General features: G+C 39.2%; 1 protein-coding gene across 2 annotated transcripts in view; it reads right to left on the reverse strand.

Moving 5' to 3' along the window:
• The window catches only part of LOC115767040, a 53886-nt gene that overhangs the window by 26230 nt on the left and 1082 nt on the right, over positions 1 to 26574 (reverse strand). The window contains exons 1-2 of one of the 2 annotated variants that reach the window (XM_030711170.1): positions 6838 to 6912; positions 1927 to 2388 (exon numbers count right to left, since the gene is read on the reverse strand). In XM_030711170.1, coding sequence (XP_030567030.1) covers positions 1927 to 2379 — 453 coding nt within the window. In that variant the 5' untranslated portion in view covers positions 2380 to 2388; positions 6838 to 6912. Of the gene's footprint in view, positions 1 to 1926; positions 2389 to 6837; positions 6913 to 26574 lie in introns of those variants that run through there. The other variant, XM_030711169.1, reaches the window with a different exon arrangement.

Raw genomic sequence — 26574 nt, forward strand, 5'->3', positions numbered from 1 at the left:
ATCATTGTGGCTTTGACAATAAGACGCGGCAGGAGCTATTGCGTGGGTGCTGGCAATGTCACAGGTGACAAGGGGCGCAAAGTGTTGAACCAAGTGTGGACTGGCAAATCACTTAGGATAGGTATCGTTACGGTCTTTTGATTTTCAGGTGCTCTTAAGGCGCCTGACATGCCAATTAGGTTCAGTTGGTAGCCCTTTGGCTGTCACAGAAATGAGAAAAGCCTCGGGGATGGGCGCGTGTCGCGTGAAGTCGTGCGTGTTTGGGGAATCGAAACGAATTGCGATTTGCAGCCAAAAAGCCCACAAAATAATGCAACATTTTAGCTTAAGGCTAAACTCCTTCTTGTTTTTCTCCATAAATGGCAAAAGTGTTGTACTCGTGTATAGGCTATTAAATACGCCTCCGATCTCATAGCATATATACATATAAACAGACGAGTTGATACATACATGGCCAAGCATGTCGCTTCTCTTTAAATCAGCATATATATATAGATTGGACCACTATATGAAACAGGAATGATTGGTCGAAAATATAGTTCGTATCTTTTGGACCAACTTTGCTTTTGCTTCTTTCCCTGCACTTCCTACAATAGCATATAGCTCTAAAGAATTAATCGTTGAAAGTAATGTCTTTTAATAAAAGCTATTCTGCTTGTGAAGTGAATCTGAGCAAAATGTGTACATTTTTATGCACACACATTTACAAATGTGAGTACATACGGACCGGGTTTTTTACTATTATTTTAAATGTGTATTTGTTGACGTGAGCATTAGTTGTCACAAGGAGTAAATAATTCTAAATACGTTGGTTCTCCAAAAAGCAATTAATTTTTCCATTAAAGACCAACCAAGTGGCAAGAATCTTGTATTCATGTTTATAACATTCATGGGGCTGGGCGGGGTTTGTCGATATCTAGCTCAAATAAGTATCAAATAGCACTTTGTTCTACTGTCTTGGCTTATAATTAATTAATTGAAGCTATTATTTCAATAACAGCAGTTGAGTGTTTTTTGGAATGCCGAATTTTAAATACCCTGCAGACATGTGGCAATTTAACGGTATAATACTCTGATAAAAGTCAACTCCATTATTTTTTTTATGCGAGCTTTATTATATAGAAGTAAATATATGTGAATTGGATATGTTATATCCAACATTCTTGAGTAGTTGTTTCACAAAAACTGATGCTGCCACACTAGCCATAGCATGGCAAGTGTTAGTCAACGATATGTGACTCATTTCGAAAATATAAAACGATATGCTCCACTAAAGTAATATGCAATTTATGTTATATTCAATTCAAACGATGTAAGAAACCCTAATCTGTTTTAATTAGTCAGTACTGAATTACAAATGAATTATAAATTTATGCCTTTGTAAAGATTTAAATCAAAACCAGTGTTTGACTATCGTGAAATGGAGCTTATATTCGACGCATTAAATTCATGAAAAACTGCACAGAGAGCTTAAATCGCAATAACCAGTTGAATTCATTGTTTGCAGTTGGTTCATATTTTAGAGTCTTATTGGCTCTTTACTGTTTCTCTGACCAATCTCTACTTTGTTTCTAGCTGTTTGCCTGGTAGCCTGCAGTGCCCCACAGCACACTCCATACTCCCCCTTGTCGTTTGCACTGCAATTCTGGCATTGTGTGCGAAACAGAGGAGCGAACCGATAAAGCAGGCTGCGTTAAGTTTATTAACTTGTCGTAGTGCCATGAGGTTTATCGGCTCATCTGGCCCGCTGGCAGCCTTACAACGTTAGTCCAGAATGAGAACTGGCCGAGACCGGAGTGTGCCAGGGAGATATATAGAGAGACAGAAGGGGAAGTGAGATAACAATGCTCGTGTGTAAGTTTAATTAAAATTTGCTGGAGCCAACGTGCTGGCCGGCTGGGAGTAATAAGTAACATTGGCACTCACCTGAAGCATGGGCAAAAAAAAGCACAGGAACTGGCCAAATATCCAGTTCTGGAGAAGCATCACCATCAACGATATGGGCAACACCAGGGCGCACTGCACAAAATGGCAGAAGGCCAAATTAATGATGAACGCATGCGTGACATCCTTGTAGAGCCGATGGTACATGATGTACACAATGATGGCAATATTGAGGATAACGCCCAGCAGCGCCAGGGCCGCATACTGGATGAGAAAGAGCCAATAGACCGATTTAATGCTAGCCTTTAGTATCGGGCCATTGAACCGCTCCATATCCTCCGTCTCATTGCTATGGCCAGCCAGCAAGTGTGCTATCACCAGTAAATACTTGTCCGGCACATCCTTCCACTTCTCGGCACTTGTGCTCGCTTCCAGTTGAAAGTCGTCATTGCCAGCCGCTTGGGGCGTGGCCACATGATGCTCAGCGGGCGGCATTTTTACCACCTGAAATAGGAGACAACAGCAGCAAACACTATGAATATTTGACATGACAGGTAAGCCCTAACAATGGCAACCAGCGGGGGACTGAGAGCGGGAGGAGGCACTCTTACAATGGTTGAATCCTACATTTACTTTAACATTACGCATGCAAAAAAAATTGCATTTGTTGATTGAAAGAGAAAAGCGAGCACTGCGGGAGAGAGCCGAATGTGCTGCACAGTTCGTTTTGTCAAGTTATACAAGACACACACACAATTACCATTGCATGTACACCCGACCAAAGAATTAAGTGAATAAACGGCTTTGCCGTCACAGGAAAAGAAAAGTGACTTTTAATCCTGAAATTGTAGAGTAACAAAAAGAGATAAAGAAAAAATGTGAGCACAGTGGTCCAAAACAGATTTAAAATAGTTAGACTCTAAAACAGTTTTCTCAAAAAAAAAAAAAGAAAAAGAATTATAATTTACTGGATGACTCCATACAGTCAAATATAACAGCATAATATGTGTTTAATTTAATGAAGATAAAAATTATTTTAAGCACACATTGAATTTGGAATTCATTTCTAAAATATCTCAAAGCTTTAATGCTGCGAATGTAAATAACATTAGTAAAATGTATATTGATTTTAACAGGAACTTTCCTCTGGTAAATATTTGACAAGTGCTTTTTCAGGTTGCCACACTGCACTTACTTTGAATATATGGCAACACCAGCTAAACTTTGATGGCTAAATATGTAAATTATTTGAATCGCGCGTCAGCTTGTCAATCGGCTGCGCTATCTTATACAATAGTTAGCTAATATGAACTCAAAAAGTAGCATGAGAAAATAGGCTAGAATGCTTTTGCTTGCTTTAGCTAATTGTTGCCGACAAATTTGTCGGCTGGTTTGAATTGCCGTCCATGGCATTACGTGTATAAAATTTCTATTCATTCATTTGATTCATTGTTTGTCCGTCGCTTTGCAGTTTTTGTTTTTGTTTTCGTTTTTGTTTTTCTCTATTTTTCGTTTTTGCAAGTTACGCTGGGTTTTACTTTGTTTGGTATTTGCAGCGGAAATTGCCAAAACCATTTCAAACGGCGTTGCACCGACATGCTACATTATATGGAAATTGAAAATCTCAATGCGGCGTGCTGAACAACACGTCTGACTGATACATATTTATATACATAAATATATATATATATGTTTATATAAGTGTATATACTTGTCTAGTCCTGGCAGTACGTCTGTCAGCTGTGCTTCCCGCTACCTCCTTCTATATATGGCTGTCTAGTTGTCTGTCTCTATTAAACAGCTCCCGTTGTGCGGACTTATTCAAGTGGTGTCTCCGCGTGTAGAACACATATGTTTAGACCATATATTTTTGACGAACATTTTATACCCTCAATTTAGAAAACAATGCTTAATTTCTTATTGCATAAGCTGATGTGACAGTTATATGATATAACTGCATAATAAGACTGGGAAATTGCTCTAGACAATGTTTTTTATTAGCCTCTATACGACATAATTATAACTGCCAGCGCGGACATCGCAGATATATAGAATTTACCGATCTATAATACTGACTAAATTTAAGATGGTTTTGAAACAACATTAATTAAATACAGCTCAAGATTTTAGCTCAGATCTCATTAAAATCAGTTGTACTCGTCGAATAAGCTCCATTTAAGACATTTTTAAAATAACCTTAAAAACTAACGCTATAGAGCTTAGATTGAGATATCTTAAAAATTGGCTGAAGTCTTCCGATAAGCTTTACGACGAGAAAGCTAGCGATATTGGCGATAAGCGATAATTATAGTTATCGATCTGTAGTGTCTCCGATAGATCTATCGATCTGATCAAGCTATAACGTGAATAATGTAGCTAATATAACGTGTTGCGTTTAATTTTATAAATATTTGATTGTCTTAACTTCTTTTGGCCCGATTCTAAGCATCTCGCCAACACCTTTTGTCTCAGACTTGGCGGCATCACAGGCTTCATTGGGCTGTTGGCTTTGTTGTTGATTGTGCTCCCTAATATAGCGACAAGCTGTGTAAAAGAATTGTGGCACCAGCTGCCAGGGTATAAACATAAGCTTGTTTCGGGCCTACGGCGGCTCAAGAATTACAATCTAGATGGCTAGACAATAACAACAACAGACACAACACACACACGTAGTCGCTGTCGCGTGGATGTGTGTGTGTGTGTGTGTGTTGGCCAAATAGCCACAGCAGTAGCCGCAGGCAAACAACACCAGTTGCCCCCGCTCCGCTTGTCCTGAAAGCCGGCTTTTGCCCAGCCCATGTCGACATTTGCCAGTTGTCGGTGTTTTTGTACTTTCCAAGCTTCCGCTTTGCCTGCCGTATTTCACTTGTTTTTCTCTTCTCTTTTTTGTTTGTTTTTTTTTTGTTTTGTTTTTGTTTTCGTTGCTGTTTTTATTTTCCCTTTTAAGCAGCGACTTCCGTTCAATTTATTGTGCCTAATTTTTCTTCACTTACGAAAAATATTTGTTTGTGAGCGACGCTGTTGTCTCTGGACTTTAAAGGGTGCCTCGGGTAAGGAAATGTCGGCTCAAAAGGCACCCAACTGATGTTATTGTCTTTCAATTTCATTCAAACCTAATTTCCAATTTACATTATATTGGGCTTTAATAAAGGACTAAAGCGATTATTTGAAAATAATCGCTCGCTCTCGATACCTTAAAGGCTCCCATTTATTTAAGACGAAGTGTATTCTGTCTCACTAAGCCATCACCCTGTATGCAAACGTATCCATTTAACTGTCAAGCACTCGCATAAGTTTCAATTCGAAGTTGACAAAATAAGCCCCAATAATAAAATGCAAAGGCTGATTTTAATATAAATTTGAAGATCGATCTTTACTAATTTAACTTAGTTTTCAAGTTTTTGAAGCTTTAAGAACTTAACGCTTAAAGCTTGAACCGCTGGCAAATCAAGTTACACAAAACGATTGAGAAAATGTTTGAAATACTGGAGCGCAAGAAATTTTGAAGTAAAAAAAATTATTTCAATTTTAAAGAATTCAGAACTGAAAAAATAAATCTCATCCGCAGCTTGAATTGTTTTAGTTTAAGTAATATTTTCGTATTTCTTTATACACCTTTCAAAAATAATCTTCCAATTATTAAAATAAATATTTAAATATAATTTCATTATTTTACTCAAAATTTCAAGTCTAAATACTTTTTAAAATTTATCAAAAGTTAATCTTGAGTTAATATTGAGTATTTTCTTAGTCACTTTCCTGTGAGCCCATGCCCTGAGCACCCTATACAATGTGCAGGAATGGGCGCTGACTGCAGCGGCCGCTCGGTTTGATGACCCATGCAATGGCAGCTGCTGTTGGTGCGCTTAATTTTATTTGAACAGGCCCGCACTTTTACCCCGGCCGCCCTTGGCCAAACAGGCATCAAACATGAGCAGTTTTTTGCCCTCTGTTTGGTGCCCGGGCGGGCCTTATCTGTGCCACGTTTGGGGGTACACACATGTGCCCGGCCCCAATCGAGATGGCCCAGCTCTCTGCCTATGCCGCAATCCTGCTCCTGCACCTGCCCCTGCCCGAGCCGCTGCTCCTGGAAGTGCCTGTCCAAGTCTCTGTATTTCTTTCGGCTAGCACGTTTGGTGCACCCTGTGCGAACGTTATGTGCCGACCGCCTGTCGAGTTTATTATCCCCTTCAATGATTTATGCGGCACTGACAAGCCGCATTACGGCCACAGGGTGCTCCCTTGGGGTAGGGTAGCGGCAGCACATTGCACATTGCACCGTGCAACGTGCAACATGCAGCGCGCAACTATCGCCCCAGTTACGCTTCAGTTCTTTTTTAGTTTGCTCATCTGCATTTGTAGCGGGCAGAATAACTCGGATTTTCCGCACTTGTTGAGCACTGCACATCCACACACACCCTTGCACACCCACACATACACACTCACCCATTTGCTGTCAATTTAGGTAGTTGGCCTCGTCAGTTCCCCAGTCACCGACATATCTGCCAGCTGGCATATTTCTAATTTTATTAACACGATTTGTGTAACTTATGCGATCCTTAAGTCTCTAATTTAAATAAACTTGCAACCGACTTTTGTGGATTTTTGCTGCGCCTCCTCTTTTTCCCCCACTATCTCCCTTTCACTCTATCCCTACACATTTTTGAATTGCCTCAAAATGTCGATAGACAACGTACACGCTGCGGGCTGCGGCTGCGACGCCTTTGGGCAAACTCGAAAGTCAAGTCTGCGGTTGTTCTCAGGCATTTGCCTGTGCTTAGCCAGCTCCGGTGAAATTTCTGGAATTTTACCATAAATTCAAAATACTTTTGAAGTAAGAAAAAAAAGTATAAATAAAGAAAATAAAAAGTGACTTGAACGTTGCATAAAAGACGGCAAGCACACTTTGCTCAACAGTTCCTAAGCAGTTTTACCAAAAACTAAGCAGCTTACCACTTTTCAAGTCTGCTTTCTTGCAATTCTGTCAAAGTACACAGCCACTTATCAACTCTGTTTAGTGCAAAGCAATGCCAAGACGTAATATGCATATTTAAATACTACTATACAAATTCAATGTTGTGCCAACGAGCTGGGTGCATGTGGCAGCACTGGCAACAGTGTTGATAAACGAAAACCAAAATAGGGAAAGGCACAGTTAACGATAAGCAATGTCATCGATCATATGTAGGGATCGATCTAATCAATCTATCAAGTGAATAATGCGCCAATACTGGCAACAGTGCTGGTAAGCAAAACCCAATTTGGATTGAACAATAACTGATTGAAACATTGGGCAGTGTTGAGTAGCGCAAGCTAATAGTTAATTGTATCTTGCATTAAATTTGATATCGAATTTGGATATAATATAGACTAATGTCAAAAAAGAAACACTTGCGAGCCACTTCGAATTTGGACAGCAACGTAATGGAACTGTCTGAAATTTTAGTAGTGTTGTATAGCGCAAATAAAATGCACTTATCTACGATATTACTATATTAAAATATGAATCAGAGTAGCGCTAAGTATTTCCACATTATATCTGTTTCGGCATTCATTTTGCGATAATCATAAGCTAAACTAATTAAACTTATGTGTGCAAGTAAAAGCGAAAAATGCATCCAAATGGTAAAGAGAATTGAAGCACCAAATTCGTTTGACTCTGTTCGCTGAGTAATGGCTGAAATTTTAAAATCCATTAGCTGACTGAAAGTTCCCCGAAACACACACAATCAACTTTTGCGAACAGCATACGCCTTATAACGCTGACAGACCTGGTTTTTACTTGTACACGCGTAGGTGGCCCAAAAGTGCCAGATTTGCAGCTCCACGAAAAACGTGGCCACTTAGCCTCTCAGCCAAAAGAGGGCGATGCGATGCGCCATTTAGTTGGCCATTAGATTTAATGGCGACTATGCGACGCACCAAAACAATTTGCCAGACCCAATGCCTGGGTGTGTGTGTGTGTATGTGTGTGTGTGTGACATGTGCCATTGCTGCTGTTTTTGGTTGGCTTCAGAGCCAACAAGAAGTCAAGTAATTAATACTGATTTCTCCAGCGCTCATTGATGCGGAACATCGCACACTAGACGAAGGTGCTACTAACGCCAACAACGACAACGACAACAACTATAATATTATGCCATGTGGCAAAAACAACAACAACGCGAACGAGAACGACAGCATAAACCGCCGTCTAACAACTTTATGCGTCTCAAGTTTGTATTATGCTGGTTTCGTAAAGCGAAACCCGCCTGACATCTACCACCTAGTTGTTTGCACATTTTGTTTACTCATCGCGTCTTTAATTGTTTAACACCAATTTTATTCGCATCCAAAAAGTTTGCTAATTAAGTAGCTGTAGTCGGCAGATTTACATGATCTCATACTCAAAATGAAATCCCCAAGATATTCTTACAATGAAGTCTTATAACATTATAATGAGAAAATAATGAATGTCTTAAGGCTTTCACTTTGATTCCTCGTAGAAAAGAGAGAGCAAGCCAGCAAAACAAGAGGCGAAACAAAGCAAAGTTCCACATAATTTCATAAATATAAAATCAATCTCAATAACGTCGCGACTCTTATTGGTGGTGAGGTCATGACGCAGTCAATGACATGTCATTGAGTCTGTCAGCAGGTCTCCTTAAAGACCATGTCTTGTTTTTAGTATCTTAGTAAGGTCAGTGTATGGAAAAATAAAATTTACTTAATATTAAATATTTTAAATTAAATTACAAAAAGGATAATCGGCAATATTAGAAATTTATTCCAATGTTGCACTCTATTATTATTGTCACTACAAATTATTATCCCCAATTACTAAATGCAGTTATCGTGTAATTGAATTAAATATAACTAACAAATCGGATTTAAATTTCTAGTGTTATAACACACCAATATCTATGTCTATATAAAGTGCTAGTTCACCGCATACGCAAACAAATTGGGTATTTGGTATTAAGGACGTAAGCAGGAAATGGGGAATAAGCATTGAACTGTTGTTACTAGATATTCAAGTGCTTAACCCACACATATTTCGCTTTGAATATCAATTTACAATTTAATTAAAATGTATAAATTTCAGTGCATTTCCGATGGTCTTGGCCTTGGCCTATAAACCAATGTAAATTTATATCTGTTATCCAATTAGTTTGCAAAGTATGGCGAACCGGCGTGGGTCGCTTATGAAGCTGAAGCTTGAGTCAAGCTTAATTTCTTCATAGGGTACATTTCAAGCTGGCTAAGGTCAACTACAACAAGGTATAAACACCAAAGGTAGACTTTACTACCGACTCTAGATTTACAAACGCTTGTCCCCAGCACGTAGCTATTACCAGTTGGGAATTATAAGCAACTAGCAGAAAACAGAGCAAGCAGCAGATGCATCGTTAGTCCCCAAGGTCCTTAATAGCTTTATGTTAACAATTCAAACAAATTACTTTTGATATTTTGACAGAAAGACAATCGGATGAAAAAGACAAAATTGCAAACAACTTTTTTACATGATGTAACAAGTGCTTAAATTTCCACCCAGATGATTTCATTTTCGAAAAAAGATTTGAAACTGAAGAACCGTTTGTACGAACAGCCGTTTTTCGCGAATTTTCCGAACTTGATGGCGGACATCGCAAATTCGACAAAACATTTACTCATTAATTTCAAATATAGAGCGTGGAAATTAAGAGTAAGGCTTATCTGACCCTCGCGGCGTGTACGTTAACACCTGCCACGGACTGCATATTATTCATTTGAATGATGTATAATTCCAACAAAACGGGGAATTTTATACTAGGCGCTGTTGCTGTTTTTGTTTGGCATTGCGTAAAACTCAATTAATTGCATGCATGGTGAACTTAATGGGCGTGTGCACGCCCCGGTCACTGCTAGCCAGCCCACACCCATGCCCACACCCACGCCCACACCCACGCCCTCGCCCATGCCCATGCCCATGCCCGCGCTTATGGCGCTACGCTGCGCTGAAAAGCATGCAACATAAAGCACAAATGCGCTCGAATAACAACAACAAGAACAAGAAGAACAATAAATACAAATGCGAATTAATTGTCTGGCAGCACGCAAAGCGACGCTGCCGAATGCACTATTGAATGACTGGCAAAATATATTTAATTAGCGAACAAATGATTTTCAAAACACTACACGCTAAGCCATTAAATGAGCAGAGCAACCAAATTATTTAGCCATAAAATTGTCATGAAATATGCGCCTCAAGGCCAATTAGTTTTGGGCGTTTTTGTCAAGGTAATTCTCTGCTCTGTCTTTCTATATACTACACAAAACAGCACACACACCAACTCGCACACACACATGCACACACGTTGACAATTGTTAAATGAAAATCGCAACTGCTGTCAAGCTTTACCAGCCATAAATTAGCGCACAGTAAAAGCCATTGAGACGAAAGGCATTTCAAAAACTTTTATCAGCTCCTTTTATGGCACGCCCTTCTGTTAAAAACAGCCCCCCCCCCTCCCTTCTATCCCTCTGCACAACATTCAGCATCCCCCCGCTAGCATTGACTGATTGTGGCAGGCAAATGAGCGTGTCAAGGGGGCACAGCAATGGATGCACAGGGGGCAACAGCCACCTGAGGGGAGCGTAAAAGACATTGAAATTGATAAGCTGCACACACACACACACGCAAACACACACACACTCACAGCCACAAGCAATCTCTTAGTCAACAGGAGCAAAGAACACACGCACTCAATGTGATTTGTGCGTGTATTTGTGCATTTTACGTTTATTGTTTTTGGAACTCACACACATGCATACACGCACACACAAGCACCGCATATATGTGAGCGTGTAGCATACTTAGCAGCGCCTTCGGCTGCGTTGCCCTTTGACACTGCCTTGAAATTTATCCAAGCCAATGCCATAAGGCATGAAGCATTCAATTCATCTGAAACTTGGCCGGAAAATGGCATCAAATTTAATGCTATAGTATTCGGCGACGCTTAGCTGGTGTCGCTAAGACACAAATCAAATGGATTTCACATTAGTTACTGCCCCACAAATAATTGTATGCCATGCGAACTCAGCCTTAAGCTTGGCTATGTTAGTATTTGATTCAAAATTCAATGAAGATAATAGATTTCTGAGCTAACAAAACAGTTGAGCTCATCTAGTCAGCTGCTACACAAATTTCAGCACTCTGCCTTTCATCAAAGGAGCTTTGTGTTTTGGAATAGTACCTTTCAAAGGGGGGTTTGTTTAAGTCATTTCAGAGAGTTCTAAATTGTACAAAATAAATGCCACATTGAAAAATTTTCGATAAAAAACCAAAAAAAAATAAACAAAAAAAACAGAAAAGCAAAAAAAAATAAAATATACAAAAAATTGATATAGCTTAAACCATGGATGCTGAAGAAGAAGCTCTACGTAATGAAAGGAGACTAAACGCATTATTGACAATCCATCGGCAATTGACGGATTTACTCGATTTTGTGAATCGCATTGGGGTATCGCTGGAATCGCTGTCGATAAGCACTGTTCGCTATATTAGGGAGCACAATCTACAACAAAACCAACAGCCCAATGAAGCCAGCGATGCCGCCGAGTCCGAGGCAAAAGGTGTTGGCGAGAGCGATGCTGAGAAATGGGCCAAAAGAAGTTAAAACAATCAAATTGTGATGTGATGTAGTGAAATGGACATTAAAAATATTTCAAAAATTATGCACAACACGTGATATTAGCAACATGCGTCACTTACTAGCTTGATCAGATCGATGCATTCTATCGGTGACACTACAGATCGATAACTATGCTTATCGCCAATATTGGGCACATTGGAAGAGTACAGCCAGCTTTAATGCTGTTTGAATCAGAGCTCTATAGCCGAAATGGAGTCTCTATCGAGAGTTGTGCCCATCGATTATCGCCAATATAGCTACAGCCAATATCAATAACTTTTCAACTCGAATCTTGTAGCGTAAGTTCCTCGAGGTTTTTGTAGAAAGACCTTAACTATCGATTCTGCTATAGTTTTTGGTATATTTTGTAGCTGTGATATGTCAAAAAGAAAAAGTATTCCACCATCGGCTTTGTAATTCAACAATTTTGAGACTTTTTAATATATTTAGTTTTGTTGTCTGTGGTTTATGATCTTAAAATTTGTCCATTTACTTTTTATGAGCATGTTTTTATACATATATAAGTGTGTGTGTAAGTGCCTCTGCCAATTGACTTTTAAGGGATTGAGAATTTTATTTCAGTTAACAGCCACTAGAAGAAAATAAATTTTTATTACGCTTCCTGCCTGGCGGAACTTCAGTTGCGCTTAAAGCCACAAATTTTCAAACGTGTGAGCTCTCACATATGTATCTCTGTGGATCTGGTTCTGTGCGAATTGCTTTCCACACTTTATGACCCTTTACTTCTGGACGGAACATCCTTGAAAATTGGTGTCTACTTTCATTGTTTGCCTTTCTGCTGCGCACTTGATCCACTTATTGCTTATCTCGCCAAGAAGTCGCTTTGATGATGTGACAGCCATTTTTCTGCTCTCCCTCAAATTGTGGGTTGCCTTTAACTCAAGTTTTCCGCTAGAATGACCAAAAGTGTAAATTAAATTGTGCCAAGTGTGGGCTACTCTGGTATTTGTTCTTTCTGCACATTATCAAGAAAACTTTCTTAAAACTCAACCGCTTTAGAGAAAAATTAAGTTCTCGTTAGGTAAACTTGTCCGTTTTTCAAAATATCTTACCCAGCCTTGAGCCAAGCTCAAAAGCTTCACTCGTTTTTAGATCCCTGCAATCGTAATGCATGGCGAATCCAAAGCAAATGCCTTTTACATTCATCACCAAACTGAACTAAATTTTAAACTCGGGTCAGGGCCTTTTTTTTTGTTTATATGTATTTGCCATTAGAATTAGCTTGGTCTGTTAAATATTTAGTGTCATATTCATAAGAGAATAAAGGCTTTTTTGTAGTTCGTTTGGCTGCATGCCCATCTTTCTGAATTTACATAATTTAGCCGATTCTCTTGGAGCCAGAGATTGATTTTATTATATATACACTGAGGTTTTTTTAACTGCCAAATTTCATTTTTGGAGGCATCTTATAGACACGTAGGTCCGTTTTCCACGTCCATTGCCAAATTAGAGCATTTACACTAAATGCACAGATGAAAGCATTTAAATACGCTTCCTTGAAAGTCCTTTACAACTTGAATGCTTAATTACTTAAATGCCAGCAGCCACAATCACGACAAAATGCGATATGCGACAATCATTAAGCAATTCTGCTCCATCGGTATGTCATATACTCAAAATTCGCATAGTATACATATATATCATGGCATATCATCGATGTAATGCGCACACGTTTTCGAATCTGCGCCACAAGGAAATGCAATTATAGATAGAGTTCATTTCGCTTGTTCATGGATAAATTTTACGCGAATTGCCCAATTATAATTTTTGTATGTGTGCAAACTTGTCCAATGCCAAAAAAAAAAAAAAAAACAGAATAAACAATGCTCCAGTCGAAAGTGCCCGACTATGAAATACCTTACTACTATATCCGCATTCACAAAAACGCACGTACTTAAATATATTCAAGTACCAGAGAGTTTACCGATATTTATGAGGTGTTCAGGATTTAAATATAACATCTAAATGAGGGCTTAAAAGAAGCCCAGAGAGTGAGTTTTTTTTATAGAAAAAAAAAGAAAGAGAAATGTATGTGCCCCGCCACCTGGGTACAGGGGATGGCGATTGCCAGCCGTAACATGGGAAGGGTTAATTATTTTAATAGTGCCAATCAAGCCAATTTACAACCGAGCAGTCATGGCAATTGTCATCGGTGTCAGCGCAACAGTTGCTGTCTCATTCCAAGAGCCCGAACCGCCCGCCCACGCCCAGAACAGGTGAGTGTAGCGATAATTGCATACTTTGCTGCATAAGTAGACAGACTGGCTGGGCACCTACGCCCACTGCCTCTCTCTCTCTCTCTCTCTTTCTCTCTCTCTCTCTCTGTCTCGCTCTCTGCAGTAGAGAACATTTATGGCACTTAAAGTAATTACTGCGCTCATTCTCATATCCGAACCCATGCTCCTACTAATTCGCATTCGCATTCGCATTACTATTCCCATTTCCATGTCCATTCTATGCTTAAATGCATGCTTATTCCCATTCTATATCCCGTTCTCATTCTTATTCCATGGCTGTTGCCTGTGCTTAACACCAAACCCTGAGCGGAAATTGATTTTGCAAGCCGTTGATCAACTGCTTCGCAACATTCACAGCAGTTTAAGCATTGATTTTCGCATACACTTACGCAAAGTCCATATATGCACACAGCACATTGGTAAACATTAAGCTCAGAATCTAAATCGCAAACATAGCGACTGCCTCAGTAGTAGGCCTTGGCTTTGCTAGCTTTGTCGCCTCTCAGTTGCTCAAGTTCTCAGTTCTCAAGTAGTTTAAGCTGCGGACTGAGCAAAAGGCCTTGCAAATCTAGAATCGAAAGCATTCTGATAATAGAATCGAGAGATTCTAGACCCAGCAATACAGACAAGCTATACAATATGCAAAGATGATATGATTTTGATGAAGCTCGTTGAAATGCGGTTGAAATCCGGAATCCCAATTTCTATTGCACCATACAACTATTCTTTACTATTTAACGAGCCCTATGCCAAACCAGTTGCCGCAAAAAGAGCCGAATCGGAATTCGAATCAAAACACATTTTTGTTTTTTTTTTTTGCTATGGATTGCTTATCGAAACTATGGATAGTTTTCAAATTTGACAAAGGCTAGGATTTTATCGTTACTTTTACAACCCAGTTGCAAAAAATACATGGAACTGCAAAGAGAATTGTTTGGGCAGGGTATTCGACCGTTCGTTTCACAATTCGCGCTTTGATTTGATTTTGCTACTTTGCTTTTGCGTAGCTGCTTCTTTATTGAGTAACAAGAAAACTATAAAAGCGCAAAGGCGGCGACTGCTGCCAGTTGGAGCGGTTGCGGGCGGTTGCCCAGAAGGGGGTTGTTGGCGCCTCTAGAAATTGACAAGTTTCAACTCGAGTGTGCAGTCAAAGAGCACACTGGCTCGTTGGCACTGGGTATGCGCTGGTGTTTGCCTGCCTCTCTCTATATATCTATGGGCATGTCTATGGGTCTGTCTATGACTGTGTCTATGTCTATGCGGGCAACGGCAGCTCCTGCGACCGTTGAGCTCAATGCTGCAACGCCCCGTGACCCGCCCACTGCTGCAGTGGCACGGTCGACCGTTTGCTTAGCTTCTCCCCGCCTGCTCCTTTGCTTGTTTGCGCCGCCCTGCGCCGGTCATTGACTTGCTGGCGCGTTGCAATTTTCAACAAATCAGCAACACCCAGCCCCAGTTCCAGCTCTAGCTCCAAGCCCCGCCGCCTGGCCCGAGCAATTGTCAATAGCAACAACAAAAATTCAAAGCGACATGAATTTTATACGAAATTGTCGAGAACAGTCGAAGGGACTTGTGGAAATTTGATGTAATGATACCGAACAGAGCATTGATTTTGGTCAATGGCCTGTGGCCGGGACATTCGACTGGTCTCCAGTGTAAGCAGTTGGTTTTCTTTAACTTTTCTTTTCTTTAATCGTTTCTTTAGTTTATTTTTTTGATAAAGGCCTGGCCACAATCAAATTGCGGCGGCCAAAAACAAAAAGCTCAAAAGTTACAACTGCGGTTTGTCAGCTTCTGAAATGTTTAACTGTGCGCATGATTAATCTCAGTGCTGGACTGCTTTTAACTAAGTGCCATTGAATGGGCCACGCCCCCTGAAGGGAACCCTGGACAAGTGGTTAGCCCAGCCTTAACCAAAGCCAAAAGAAAGAGCTTACCTAATTGCAAATAAGCACAGAAATTGAAATAACTGGCTATCTCATGGGGCACTGCCTACTAATTGCCGGACCCATCTCTAGAGACACGCATATTGATTTTTGCGGTTGCACGAATCCCAATCTACATGGTTGCGTATTCATTTGCATTGGTCTTCTTGTTTTCTCCCTCAAGTTCTGATTTTGAACGGAACAATTGATATCTATAAAAGCTGCAGCTGCTTTTAATTGTATTTGGGCGGAGGGGATTCAGCAGCTATCAAATCAGTTGGAACAATGCGAAGGGGCTAAGAAGATGTACGAGCAGGGTGTACTATATACAAAGTCTAGCATAGGCCTTTCATTGCAGGAATTATAAGTTACCTAACAACCACAAAGTACGTACAACGTTTCTACGAGCACATATGTACATGAGCACAGGTACTGGAATAACTTGAAAAATGTATACGCTCTTAACATAAGAGTTAGAGATAATGGTCGTAACCAACTACTGGTATAACAAGGAAGGAATTACGGAATAGAAGTTATCTAACGGTAATTGGCACTCAAAACATCTATCATTTACACACAACAGATCGAAAAAATGTGAGCATGTGAATGTAAATGTTGAATGTTGAGCAGAGTACATAATATGCTAAGTAACATGAGAAAGTTAACTAACAGCACTTTAAAATTAAGTAACATGATGTTTAAGCAATGCAATATGTTAAGTTACATAACGTATAACATATAAGCATTAACATTTGTCAATTTGTATTAAGTATAAAATATGAAAGTTAACCAACAGAGCATAGCGGCGACTATAAATAATACTTCTATTAAGATCCATTATGTATAGCATGTTAAGTAACATTAAGTAAGTTACAGAACGTGTAACATACGAATGTTAACTTACAGCATATTGCTGCGCACATCAACAACACAGCTGTTAAGTAAAATTACGAAAAAATTTGAAAGTTGACTAACTGTAGAACAATATTTACTAAAAGTAAACACTACGCGACGCACATTAACAATATTTGGCTGCTGTTAATTGCCATTGACATGACTAAAGTGAATGTCAAATAACAGACCAAGAAAACCAAGAAATGTTCTAGGAACAATTTGACTTCCTGGGAACCCAAGAGCCGCGTCAAAGGCTATTTGATCTATGACTTGCCCATGCCGGCGTTACAATGTATTGCTTTCTCTGAGCGACAACCAGACTCTGGGTTAACCAGTGAATGATTCGGAGCTGGGTTTAGTGACGGCGCACATGGCTTTTGACCTGGGTACTGGGTTACCTTGACTTGATTTCCACCTCGCAGGGCCGCAGTTCGCAGCTGGTTTTCAATGTGGTGCCGCTTCGATATCCTTGAACTTTGCGGGGGCCCCGGCGCGGTGGGGCAACTCAGACATTTGTGTACACAACGGTGCGAATACTTTTTGTATAGGCTGTGAAATGTTTGGTTTGTTTACGCTTTTGTGTTTTTGGGGGCGTAAAACGATGAATGTCGAGCCCATTTGCATTTTTTAGGGTCAGGCAGCGGCAATAACAAAAGCCACCGCACTCGCATTTCTTTAAAGAGTAGGTCGACAGATTTAGCCGGAGAGCCATGCAATCCCAGTTAAATGTTATCTGCTGTGCTCCAAGGATTAGCCCCAGCTATATAAGTCACCAATTTGTCAGATTTAAAAAAAAACGCAACATAATAAATGCGCCGATTTAATTGCCTGGCAAGGGCACAAGTGAAGGCTCTGCCTAATTAATTGATATTAAAAATGAAGTACGCCCATTTCCACAGAAATCGAAATGTGACTGAAAATTAACGAAGGCGACGACAACGACCTTGTCTACAATAAAGACGAGCACGAAACAACAATGTTTTAATTATGCCATATAATCATTTAAAATCCAGACAGCATACTGTGCGTATGCGTGATGCGTAAATTACATAATCATTGACAACGATGGAGAGAAACCTTAAGCACCTGCAACACTCAACGGAAGTATATTCGCGCAATTTCCAGCACTGTTTGTGACATCCGAGAAACCGTTTAGTGTGCCACTCGCTGAACTAACTAATTCTAATTAACAATTTTCAGAAAACAGAACTTCCGCAGCTTGAGTATTTATTATTTTTGTTTCAAACAAAACTAAATATTTCACTCCAATTTTGATGCTAGAATTAAACTCAATTTGGTTGGCTTAAAACGTGTCGTTACCAGAATAAATAATCAGTTTGGAAAGCGAAAAAGCGAGAAGCGCGTATGTCTAGTGCGATAAGCTGTGCCAGTCGATGTCAAGGGAAAGTCAAGCGAATGGGGAAAAGTGTTTCGGCAAACGGATGAAGCACGTATGGTAAAAGAGAATATCAAAATAGAGTAAACAGAAGCGAGAAGCGTAATGAGAAATGAGAAGCGCTGCGTAAAATGACCCAGGAAAAAGCGAGAAACGATATAAGGTCATGGAGCAATGTTTAAGTGAAACGAAAATAAAGCGTCGAAACAAAAGAATAAATTCCATAAAAAAGGGAGAAGCGATCAGAAAGTGAAAAGTGCATGAGAGCATTTCTCAAGTCAGTCTTACTAACTGACTTACCATGCTGTACCATAGTAACCTTCAGATCTGCAGTCTGTATGCCTATGTCTATTCATTAGGGGCTATGCGAAAGCCACACGATTTTGATACAGTACTTGTCTGTCGTAATCTGACAGAATGATGTGCTTGCGGTTTCGTTCATTTTCGTGCCTGCCTGCGCCTTAAAGTGTGCTACGAAATTTCGTGTTTGAAGTGCGTTGAAGTTTTATTCAAGTAGGCGGCTGAATAATGAAATACTGAGCAACAACAGCTGTAGGGCTGCCAACCCAATCCTTCCGTCGTGCCACCATTTCCATACCCAGTTCCGTCCCAGCTCACATAAGTCGTGCGCCGACTATTGATGAAATTAAAGTCTCTGGTGTCGCACAATTGAAAACTGGCAGCGCGTGCGGGCCCTTCGATGGCTTCTCTTGTGAGGGCAACTTGCGGTTCAAATTTACACCTGCGCAATATGGGGCCAAAAAACGGGCTACAGCAAACAGTTTGTAAGTGATAAAAGCAGCCATGAACAGTGAGAAGGAAAACTGTTTTCCCTGGTTTTTTTTCGGAAGATGTTTTCAAATTCGCATTCAACTCGATTTCGCCAATGCATACTCAGCAGCAAAAATTGTTGGTTATCAAGACAGGCTGATTTCTTATTCAGCTTTTGCTTATAAGACCATAAATTAAAAATATATGAGAAAGTTTTTTAATAATTTACAACACTACATTTCTAAGCTTTAATTGTGATTTTTATAATAAAACATCAAATTAAAGCATACTTTTATATCACAAAGCTTTTACAAATAAATCATATGATTGAACATCTTTGAAGAAGTTTCCAAACACATCAAAAGCTCAATTTCTGAGCTTTGAGTTCAATTTATGCAACGAAACAAACAATTAAAGCTTATTTGCCATTAAGATCAGAGCTTTAAGTGAACTTTTTGAATTTAATATATTTCAAAAAGCTTGACAGTTGAGTCACTAAACTAATTGATCTTTAAACGTGATATATTAACGTATTAGGTGGGAAAGCTAAGTATTTGCGTTTCTGGGAACAATTGCATTTTAGCTTCTATGTAAGTTAACTGTGCGAGGCGGGCTTGGCTTCAGTTTTAAGCCCATCAAATGCTGGCTGCCATCATTTTTTAATGCCACAATGCTTTTATTCATTAAGTTTAATGAGTTCATTTGAATTTGAATGTGGGCTAGAACGGGCGAGAAAGGGCCATGACGCTACTAAGCTCTGGCAAATGCAAACGATTTGCGGACGGCAATTTTAAAAGGCTTGAAGTTGAAGCAAGGCTACAGGCTAATTGACAACCAGCCCAGCTCAGCAGGAGCAAAATTTTAGATGTTAATAGAAACTGAGACGGCATTCCGCCAGACTCTGGCTGCCAGCTGCCATGCAACTAATTCAATTAGCGCAGCTAATTTTGGGTCTATTAGCTGACTAGCTGCCGTTTGTCGTTCGATGTGCGATATTTTTTGTCAAGCACTGTTGCAAATTGTGCCACTCAACACTTACTCCCGCACAGCGCTTGACAATCAACTAAGCCAGCTGCTGGTTAACATAAGAGCTTCTATTTAATTTGCTACATAAAAGAAAATAATTCAGGCATCAAAAATAACGTGTTAAGTGTATGATGATATTTTGTAGAGAACTATTTGGGGTCTATAGGGTATCATGGCAAGTGTGAAACGTGCTATATCTATATACTTATAGAAAACGAATTGGTTCCAAATAGAAATCAACGCACAACCGTAAAATCAATGAATCTGACAATTTTTATGAAAGCTGTCTGAGCTTAGCTTAGCTATCTGAGCGTCGCACCAGCAAATGAGAGGTCGCTGGCTCAAATTTCAATTTTCATTTGTCTCTAAGGTGCAGGTTAATGCTTTTAAGCCTTCTGAGGGGTCAACTGTCCTATATAGTGAGCCTTACAAACATAAAGTCACATGGCATAGCTGTCTGAGCGTCAACCCAGCAAGCGGGAAGTCGCTGGCTCAAATCCAATGGAAAATTCTACATTTCTATTTGTTCTTGTTTGTTTAATGTTGAGAATGTTCACTAGCGAAACTTAAGAGTATAAACAATTTATGTCGGAATGCATTAAGCCCATTTACAGGGTTGCGTATACCGGTAATACCGTCAACTGACACGCTCCTATTTGTTACGCAAAAATATTTAAATTAGCAACACATTATTTTGCTCATAAAATATGAAAGAATAAAAAGAAATTCATACTAAATTTCAACCGTTTCAACACACATTTTATGTTTATATTATATAATAATTACACACTTTACACACACGGCAAAAACTTCCACCTGCTAAACTTTTCACTAAGTTTGTATTCTTTATTTTTTCTTTTTCCCGTTGATGTATTTACACATGTACAAATTCCCTTACTCGCCGGGCTTTATGACTTGCACCAACCGCCTGTTACACAAATTGTTACAAGCATTGTTTTGATAGAGCTCTTTTTTGATTGAAGGGCAAAGCTTTCTAGGCAAAGTTTCGCAAATAATATGGTATGTTATACACTCATTAGTTAAATAATTTAATAATTAATTTGTAATCATTGCTATGAAGCGAAACACAACGCAAAAGAAACAGTCTACTGGATTGGTTCAAAGTCGAAAAGGTTTGGGGTAGACCCAGCCACTTGCAGCATTTTCCGTAGAACGGCTAATTGTGATTCAAGCATTGAAATATTTCATTGCAACTTTGAAGATGTTTGACAAACACCAGGTTTGAAGCAGTACCTGGGTTCAACTAAGCGGAAAAACAGCTGCTTCTGATATTCTGGCAAGCACTTATTCAAATGTAATTTACATAAGCCTATCAGTGTTGGAAAACGGGCAGTGAACAGCTTATAAAGCCAAGATTTTTTTAAAGTGGAACTTCTAAACTCTTGAGTTGAACTTCACTGAGATTGAAGCCCAAAGGAGAAGTTAATAGAAAAGTATGTCTAAAATGATTCAATTTTTCTCGCTTCTGCTTACTCCACTTTGACATATCGCTAACAGTGCTTGAAAATGGCCTAGGAAACACTCTTTGAGCCAAGTAATTTGCAGAGTTAATCTACAGAACTAAAAAAAATAAGCGAATACTCTTTCCATGACCTAAAGACCTTGATAAGAGTATGTCTTAAGTGGGTAAGCTCTCCCAACAAGCAATTCCTCTTTATTTTACTTTAATGGACATACCCCTATTAGTCTGGGAAAATGATCTGTGAATGAGTTATTTGTAGGGTTAATCAACAGAAGCGAAAGAGAACGAGGGCCGTATTTGCCATTACCAACTCTGTGAATACTCTTTTCACGACTATCATTGCGCAGTCCAATAAGAGTTCGTCTTTAATGGGCCAACTCTAGTGACTAATCAGAAAAAATGGCTCAAATATTTCATGAAGCTTAACTTAATGTAGTCATTTATAGTATAACTAGCATAGCCTAGTTCCATTCTATATTTTATTAACACCAGTTCTCTGCACTAGAAAAGCGTATTTCGAGTTTCGCAGAGCCAAATTCAGCGATTTTTCCGCTACTTTTTTTATAATTTGTTTTTTTCATTAAGAAAATTTCATAAGGTAGACGTGCGTGTATATGAGAGTGTTTTATGAGGCGTGCTCTGCTAGGGTTCGAGGGGTCTGAGGGGTGTTCTGTTGTTTGCCAGTTCCTTCATATGCAAGTGCCGGCACACGTTCACGTTTGCTCCTGCGGGTACCGAGAACCGACGAGGGACGTGAACTGGGCTGGGCTGGGTCGGGGTTGGGACGGGGCTGGGTCGGGGTTGGGACGGTGATGGGCTGGGGTATTGGAGGTCACAGTGGATGGGGTAAATGGTGAAACACGTGCTGCATTGAATCGATTAAATTGCCTTAATGCCAAACCATAAATTTTCAGTTGTTTTACCATTGTCAACGACCTTTCAACCCAAGACACACACACACACACCCACACACACATACACACAGAAACACAACAGACAAATATACCCAAAAAGTGACAGCCCCTGAAAGAAAAAGAAACGAAATTATGTCTAACATCACATGGCCCCGGCTTCGACTGCGAACTAAGTGCCATATGAGAGCATTATATAAGCTAGATATGTATATATATACATATATGTATATGTGTATCTATATATAGGTATATGTGCAATTTGCGTTTTTTTCTTTCACTGTGTGTGTATTAATGTTATGCTTTGTATATCTTTTCGTTTCCTTCAAGCGATTTCGTATGCAGTGATTTTTTATACCCTGTATGCATTGAATATGCATGAAAGAAGGTAAAATGAACGATTCGATACATAGTTCGAAAACAACAAAAGCTACAGACTTGATATTTAATATTATATATATTCTCGAGTAACACTAACACTAGAAACAACCAATTTGATAGATAGATTCTCGTATCTTGTTTGCAGCTCAAGAATATTTTTATTTGTGAATTTCTCATAAGCGTCATCACATATTCTCGTAACGATCGGACTTTAAGCACCGAAGAGTTATGCAAGCACGCGTTTCCCATGATGGGAAGAAGCATAGCCAGGCACAAAGTGTATTTTTGTACGTGCAGGTGCTGCTCGATGCGGGTGCAGAGTATCTCGTAGTTGAGCACTCCCGACTAAAGCACTTTAACTTGTTTCTTTTGTTTAGGCCTCGTATGACCCAGCGAAATGAGAGATTTGTGTAAAGATTTACGCGCTATACAAAAATGAACTTGTCTAAATTTATGTGCATTACAAGCGCACACACATACACACTCACACACACACACACACACTTTCGTGAATCGTCAGGCTGCAGGCTCCATCAGCAGCCTAGCCAAACGCCTCCACTAAGTAACTAACGCCATTAGCCGCTTACTTTTTGGCCTCGACCCACGCTTCGTTTGTCGTCAGCCCTCGCCCCTCACCCAACGCCTCACCTTCTCACCGACCCTCCTGCGTTGGCATTTTTATTGCTGCATTCCTCAAAGCGGCATCAAAGTATCTGTGGCAAATCTATGCTTAAGTCGGCTTTAGATTTAGCTGTATGCGGAGAGAGGTTCTAAGAGCTATATTTATATCCATATATATATATACATATATATATATATATATATATATAGCACAGGTCGACTTCGTCGTTGCGTCCTTGTCCAGATGGAACTATTAATTTGTCACAATGTTTGTAATGCAGCTAGAGGAGCAGGGAGCGGGCAGAGCGCCAAAACTGGAAGGCAACTGCTGGTGTGGCATCGTGTGAGAATTAAAAAACAATCTATTGCAGATAATCCAATGAACAGCAATAAGTCGATTACATTCCTACCATTTTCTTTGTCTGCTGGGCTGACAATCTTACTAAAATTTCCGAGAGGAATTGCAACTATTTGTCTTTAAATTAAATTAAATATATGTAAAACTGCTTGAAATCGGGGAGAGAAAAAGAAACTGAGTTCTTTGGGCCGACAAAGCTAGACATCGACTATATGTTTGACTCATTTGGCAGTTATGCGAGTTTGGCAAATGCATCTCTACCAAGTTTTAAACTGAGACGAACGAAGCGACAGTTTCACTGACATGCGTAACAAGGATTCGATGGCTGATAACTGGTTATCAGGATAATAACAGGTCCCTTTGTGTGATAATATATACTCCAGAACGTTTTATACGGCATAGCTCTTCTTTTTTTTAAACACAGTTAAGCTATTAACACCTCGATACTTTAATGCTGTGACACTGAGCCCAAAGTCAACTTAAATATTGAGCATCATACTAATTGCGCCATACACACATATACATATACATACAAATATGTTATTGATGCCATAGGAAATCAGTAATCGCTGCATTAAGCTGTTTAATACATTCATTTCGTTATGAGCAATGCGGGCTTTGTTTAAAGTTTGCGGTAAGCTTTGCGAAAATAATTGCAAAAAAATAAAATTAAATTAAATGAAACAAATAAGAATGTTGCAGTCGAGTGCACACGGCCGTGTAATACGCGTTCACAGGTCAATAACAGCTTAAAGCCCTCTGTCCGCCAGATTTAATAAGCGATATGAATTATGCCGATTTGCCACGCCCCATAATCGGATGGTCAGCCGAACGCACATTAAACAAAGTCCATATAATCTCTTCCTCCTAATGAAAGTGTATTAAAATTGCGCGCTATTAACTCGTGAAGCTCCCGCCTCAAAAGATATTTATTTGTCTCAAAAGTATAGCATACTTTTCAGCGCACAGCCGCAATAGACTTATTTTAATATATGTTCACGTAAGGGGTATATTGAGTAAGAACCTCGTTGTTATTTTAACTTTGAATATACGACTTCAATATATTCGTGCATCAGATATGGTCTTAAGCTGTTGGAAGCATGGCGAATCGTGCCAAATCTATATAACCCAATCTTATGGCTGATTGGCCATGTAGAAACGCTCCAGTTAACGATCCAAAATTATTTTGAAAATGGGTAAATCAGCTACACGACTACACTCAGCCAGATGGTTGTTGTTTCCATATAAAATAAATTATCAATAAATTATGAATATTTATATGCAATTTGTCCGACCAAACGCGAGCACCTGTGATTGCTTTCAGTCAAACATTATTTTTTGTTTGTCACATGAATATTCAATGGGATCGTTTGTTGTCGCTAGCTTTCAAATGTGATGTGCGTAAATATTGTATAAATATAGAAAAATGGCTTCAATTTGTTTTAGCTGACAGCGACACAGCTGCGACCTGCCTCAACTTTTGTTTTTAATTTAAGTGAACAAAAGACAACAAAGGCAAGGAGAAAATAAGGTAAATAAAATGGCGAAAATTGATTTTGTGCTTGTGAATGAATATTATTAATTTTTTGTTTCTTCTTCTTTTTTTTGGCGTTATCTGCGCGTATATTTATTAATTAAAAGAGGTCACAACTTGTGGGCGATTGTATTTGTCAGCTCAAATTAGTACAGTATTTAGCACACACACACACACACACACGCACTCACACACAAACGTGCAGCTTGGCCGCAAAAGGCAAATAAGCGGCCAATAAAAATATTATTAATATGCCAACAACACACACAATTCTCGACTTTTTGGCATCCGCCTTGCTGATGTCCGCAGCGCTGTCGTGTCATAGCCGCCACACACACACACACAAACACACACACACAGGAAAATTAGCAGCAGACCACAACACACACACTAACACTCACACACCATATCAGCTGGGTGTGTTTGGGCCATAAATTTATTAACTTAGTGTCACATTTATAGCCACATTTTCTAACCGAACGCCGTCGGCAATATTCGAAGGACACCCACGTACCCCAGACACACATGAGCAGCAGCCAGCAGTCAGCAGTAGCAGTAGCAGTCAGCAGTCGGCAGACGGCAGCAACAGTTAACCACACTCTCTCCAATTTCCAGCCCAAAACCGACTAATAAATTGCTTTAAAATTCACTTGATAACTTCTAATTGATTGGCCGGTTGAGCGTGAAAATTGTCGCATCGATGGCAATTTATCAACCGGAACACAAATATTGCATTGTCAACCAACTTGAGTGATAAGCCAGTTAAACATGCTGTCAGTTTAATGGCAAGTCTCTATGGCTATTATTACAGCAACAATGCCGCAAATAAATAAACCTAAAGTTGATTTATAGCTAGCTTAAAGAAATTGTTTTCATTGTTCATTCTTATTTTATATTAATTAATATGATATTTATTGTTTTATGGCTATATTTCGAATTCTCAACTGAAGTGCTGCAATCAATTCTAGATATAAATAGAGCCTATAATTAACAATTCCAATTGGAATTCAAGCGGTTATCTTTTCCTAAGAGCCTAGTTAGTCTGCCTCCTTTTTAAGAGCCTTAAGCTGGGCGCAAGCCCGAATTAAATAAAGGAACAGATCGAATTTACAATCTAAAAAAAAATAAAAATTCAAAAAAAGGGAACAAAAAACAATTTAAAGTTGGCAGAAAAAGAGTCTGCAAATCAATTTAATTTCACTTCTCATTAAAATTATAAATGCTAAAAAAAAATAAAGAAAAAAAATTACATTTATCTGATCGGTCGACGTTGTCCCGCCGCTCATTAAAATTATAAAACAATAAAAGAAAAATTGTTTAAGAACAGCAATAAAATAACTCATAAAAATACGAGACAAACGCGAAAATCAAGCAAAATATGCAATGCATGAACGGATTTTGGGTTTACAGTTAGATAAGTTTGTTTTTGTTAAAAACTTTCGAAAAGCAATTAAATAATATATAAATCAATAGCGCCAG

The sequence above is a fragment of the Drosophila novamexicana genome, unplaced genomic scaffold, assembly GCF_003285875.2.
Source record: "Drosophila novamexicana strain 15010-1031.04,08,12 unplaced genomic scaffold, DnovRS2.1 tig00001302-arrow-arrow-pilon, whole genome shotgun sequence".
NCBI lineage: Eukaryota > Metazoa > Arthropoda > Insecta > Diptera > Drosophilidae > Drosophila > Drosophila novamexicana.